General features: G+C 36.8%; 1 protein-coding gene across 1 annotated transcript in view; it reads right to left on the reverse strand.

The window, feature by feature from the left end:
• EFCAB6 (EF-hand calcium binding domain 6) overlaps positions 1–5,459 on the reverse strand; it is a 317,117-nt gene that overhangs the window by 223,380 nt on the left and 88,278 nt on the right. Inside the window, exon 5 of the mRNA XM_012556542.2 lies at positions 3,168–3,316. Within this exon, the coding sequence (XP_012411996.1) occupies positions 3,168–3,316 (149 nt within the window). The remainder of the gene's footprint in view (positions 1–3,167; positions 3,317–5,459) is intronic.

Raw genomic sequence — 5,459 nt, forward strand, 5'->3', positions numbered from 1 at the left:
GAAAAGAAAGACTGAGCTTACCACTCACAGGACCTCACTAAAGGGACTACTAACAGATATACTCAGGAAACTGAATCCAGAAGGAAGGAGTGAGATAGAAGAAGCTGTGATAAGCACACAAACCAGTAAACACGGGGAAATCTAAACAACATGGATGGTATAAACCAATAACAACAATGACTCATCCAGGTAATATGGACAACACGGTAGAACCAAAACACTAGTCAAAGACAACATGTAAGGTGAAGGTGTTTGCTTTATTCGGGACAGTAGAAATACTAGCCTTAGACTTTACAACTTCAGAACACATGTTAAAATTTAAAAGGATTACGACTATTAGAAGTAAAATGTGTAAATCCCAAAACAGTAGAGAAGGAAAAAACGAGTGATAAGGAAAATTCAGCCAATACCAAATAAGATGGAAAAGGAAAAAGAAAAAAGAAAAAGTAGAGCAAATAATAGAAATTACAAAATAAAATGGAAGGAAAAATAAATAAATAAAGTGGTAGGGGGAAAAATATCCAAACATGTCAACCACAATAAATGGAAACAGACTAAATTTGACAGTTAAAAGGTAAGGATTTTCATTTTGGAATATTAAAGATCCATATATATGCTATTTGATAAGAAACACACTTAAAACACGACCACGAAAGAGTGAAAATAAAAGGTTGGAAAAGATTTACCAACAAATAGTAATCAGAAGAAAACTGTCATGACTGTTTTAATATCTGGTAAAATAGACCAAAAAAGGCATTCACGGGGATAAAAGAGTTATTACATAATAACAAAGAGGACAGCTGACCAGGGAGATATGACAAATCTGTACTGCTGATGTGTGTGCCAGGAGACATGTACATAATAACATAATTCATAGTATTAGCACTTGGGCATCCAAGGTGTCTGCTGTTGTCTCTTGTGCTCTGTTCCACCAGGAATTCTGGGTGAATGTGTACTCAGAAATCCCTGGGTCCCTGGCTGTAACACCTTAACAGCACCACAACCCTGGCTACCTTTAGCCCTAACACACTCTTCTAGGCTCCCATCATAGTCTTCATAGACAAGATCACTCTGGTAAGCCACTCTGACTTGAGACTATTTAGAATTTATTTCTGCATTCTCAGCAGCTACCATAATGTTTGTCAGAGAAAGGCACTCAGTAAATGTCTGCTGAATTAACAACATTTTATATAGCCATTAAAATTCTAATTTTGAAGACTATGAAAATGCTTATAATACACATTTCGATCAAAAAAGCATAATATAAAACTGTAGATGTACTTTGATGACAAATATGTAAAAGTTATATATGTAGGTGGACACAAAATAGAAGAGAATGAGGAAAAATGGAAATAAATTTGTTAGGTAAGGTAGATGGTGACTTTTTAATTACTTATTGGTTTTTATTACTGCTATTAAATTACCATATGTATAATTTTGAAAAAGAAATTTTAAAAAAATTGCTATACAACTTTAGCTATCTAAGAAAGTAATCCCTGAAAGATGTCATGGGCCAACAGAGATGTTTTCTGGGCCATGGAAATATTTACTCCTAGGGCCAAGTGCTTCTAGCAATCAAGAAGCTTTCGTGTTAGCACACAGTGATGCTCTGTGGACATACAGCGTGCTGAGAAGCAAAAAGGAATGTTATGAGAATTGACTCAGCGGGTGTAGCTCAATGCCATTTCTCTGTTTCTAGGAAGCCCCAAAGAGTCCATCAATTATCCAGAGTTTTACACAGCAATCTTTCCCTTCACATCTACCCTACTTCCCCTGAGAAAAGGTTCTCTTGTGCTCCTGTGGACAGAAAATCAAGTAAATTAAAGAGTATTCTTTGCCCAGGTTGTGGCCTACATATACTATTTGCAATTAAAAGGAATCAGGGCTCCTTGAAGAAATGGCTGATTCCAGATCTGGGGCGAGAAAGATACAAGATGAGCCTGGAACATCTTGTAATACCAGAAAGAAAGTTATCAAAGACTACTAGGGTCACATCAACAAGGTGCAGGAACCAACTTAAAGTGGCCTCCACTGGTCAATTATCAATAAGAATAACATCTGTGATGAGTTGACACACATCAAATGTGTTTAAATTCATAATATATTTTAAAGAAAAAATACTCAGTGCTCACTTTTGCAAGATGGTAGGGAAAGAATTCATCATTTTGAAAAGTGGAAAATGAAGAGAAAGAAGCAAGGATGGCCTGCCTTTCCTAGACTAAGTGTGCCTCATTGTTACCAAATAGTCCAAGAGAGGAAATTTTTCAACCTAGAAGTATTTCAGCTAATAAAAGAAGAAATGATAGAAATAGAATATCACCACTTCATACTTCCTAACAAATTAATGGATGTATGTGTGATCCACAACGGCTGCTAACATCACAAAAAGAGAGACAACCGACCAATATCTGTTTCCTGATAAAAGTATACCACCACCTATGAAGTATTCTTGCCAAAAAGATTGAATATGCGTTTGTACATCTAGCTACCAGTTTATGGGCGACAGGGCAGAGGAGTGGGGGGAAAGAGAGGAATACGGTAATTGTCACTATGGGTTGCAATCAGTCAAATCTAGATAGTAAGAAACTCTTCCTAACAAACCATCTGGGCTTCCACAAACACATCTCAAGGAAGTAATTAATCAATGAAGAGGGCACCTACAGGTTAGAAATGAGTTGAGACAAATCAATCAATTGCAATGTATGAACCTTCTTTGGATATTGATTCGAATGAACTGCAAAACAAAACATGGGGCAATCAGTTAAATCTGAACCCTGACTGGTTATCTATTGATATTAGTGATAATTCTATTAGGTGTGGAGATGGTATTTTCGCCACGTTTTCATCTTCTTATCTTCTTAAGAGACATATTGAACATTTTCAGATGAAATATGTCTGGGATTTGCTTCAAAACGATCTGGGGTTGAGGGACAATGGATAGGGATATAAAGGAAGTAAAACTGACCATGATTTGATAACTGTTGAAGCTGGTGGTGGGTACACTGGGGTTTGTTACATTATTCTCTCTACTTCTGTATGTATGTTTGAAATTTTCAATAATGGAAAGTCTAAATAAAACATGAAGAAAAAAAATAAAGGAGGCTTATTCTCATGGTTGACACTTGAAAAAAAAATAACGAATGTCAAGGAAACAATGGGGCTCTTACCTTTTCATTAACTGGAGAAAAATTCTTCTTGGTAATCGGTACACAAAGGTATCGAGGACGATCTTAAGGTAATTGAGGGATACGTAGCCACTGTTGCAGATGTCCCCTGCACTGAGCGCCTTCTCCACCTTCTCATAGGACTTCAAAAGCTGAGAGGGATTAGAATTAGAGCGTTGCATTCATGAACATCAACTTCATGGAGCTATCCAGCCACTTTATTTTTTACCAAAACTCCTTCACATTTTCCTCTCCAAAAATTGATCAAAAAGGTTACCATGGCATGTACTGAACTTCAGATGTTTAATTGATGAGCTCACTACAAAACACTATTCCCAGTCACAGACAGTCAACTGACAAGGCAGCCAAGTTTCTTGGGGGAAAAACAGCACATATAATAGCTCTACCTCAAATTTCGGAGCTAAAAATACTTGGTGGATCTGCCAGTTTGATACATCTTTCTTAATATACTTTCAAGCCATTCCTACTGTGAGCCCACGCTATGCTTCTCCTGATTAAATCAGAACAATCAAACAACAAAGCTGGCAGCATTGTATTAAAAAACAGAAGCAGCTTTTACACCAAGAAAAATTAGTAATCTAAAGAGCGCATAAACATAGTATACACTGGACATTTCTTTAATCATTTTTTTTTTCTTTTAATGAGAAATTACAAAGAACTTGGCTGAATGAGCTTTGCTTGGGGACTTTGAAAGTGCTGCAAAGTAGGTTAACCACTGGTTTTCATATGACTCATAAAAATACTGTGGAGATTGGTTTTACTTCTAAAGGTTTCCCTGCTGTTTGTTACTGAGTAATAACCATATTCTCCAATATTTTCAACCCTCCCCGCTTTCTTTGAATTCAATGTTTCCTGGTTACTGGGGTAAGAACAAAATAACCACCAACTTGGTGTCAAAGGTGACAAAAAATAAAGGCAGCTGGAACATATAAATATATGCACCAGAGTCTCTACTCACTAAAGGAGAAAGAACAGATTCATTCACTTTTCCTTACGGTGCACAGGAATATTAGAAATTGAAGCAGAAATTCTTAAAAAAAAAAAAAAAAAAAACAGAAAAATCACAGAATTGTATAAAATTAACCCCAAATGTGACTAAATTTGCCCATCTGTCTTTCAGGGAAGTGGGATGCATTTGAGACCATGACCGGGGGAAGACACCCATGGAGGGAAATCCCAGCCAGAGCCGGAGTAGGGTCTCCGTGTATTTATCGTTGTTGTGGTTAGTTGCCGTCCAGTCGATCCTGACTCATGGCGACTCCATGTGTTTTGAGTAGGATTCTCATGGCTGTCGCCTTTTGGAAGCAGATCGCCAGGCCTGTCTCCCGAGCGAGGCACCCCTGGGTGGGTTCGAACTTCCAACATTTAGGCTAGTAGATAAGCCCTTAACCATTAATTTGTGCCACTCAGGGACTTCCTGTGTATTTATCAGATTAATGTAATCCATTTTTTAACTCTGGTCTCCAATAGGGTTCTTTTGTTTTGTTTTCTCAAGAGAGTGTTTCTGACACGATCAAGAGCTTTTAGACAAAGATCAGGGAATGAAGCAGAAAGAGTATCTATGTGACACGTATAACCTTTGAGGAATTGTCATGTACTGTTTACAAAGGAAGTATAAGCCTTGGTTTAAAAAAAAAAATGCAAGCAATTCAGCAAAGTATAAAAAAGGAAGTAAGATTACTAGAAGTCTCATCATCCACAGTTTTGTACACAGTTTTTCAAAAACTGTCAACATGATCATGCAAACATACAATTTTACAAAAATGGTATCATACTACACTTTCAGGTTTAACAAATGCTTTTTTCATTTACCAATATGTCATGGACATTTTTCCATAAGAATTAGTATATATCTACATCATTCTTTTAAATGATATGGCATTTCATCATACTATTGATGGACAAGCAAAGAGTATGCCCCTTTCTCCATGTTTATACATTTAATTTTTATAAATGTTTCCCTGATCCCCATATAAATGATGTTCCTCTTGTTACTCCTTTTCTGTCACAGCACTCAAAAAATTTTGTATTTATGAATGTGTTTACTTGCCTAACATTTCTCTCCCTGATGTGAGCTCACGTAATCTCCATGAGAGCAGAGACTGTGTCTGTTTTGTTCACAACTGGACCAACAAGCAACAACACGATAAACAGAAAAGATTGAAGTTGTCAAGGGTTTCATTTTACTTGGATCCACAATCAACGTACAAGGAAGCAGAGGTCAAGAAATCAAACAACGTATTGCATTGGACAAATCTGGTGCAAAAGACCCCT

The sequence above is a fragment of the Trichechus manatus genome, unplaced genomic scaffold, assembly GCF_000243295.1.
Source record: "Trichechus manatus latirostris isolate Lorelei unplaced genomic scaffold, TriManLat1.0 scaffold00069, whole genome shotgun sequence".
Taxonomy (NCBI): domain Eukaryota; kingdom Metazoa; phylum Chordata; class Mammalia; order Sirenia; family Trichechidae; genus Trichechus; species Trichechus manatus.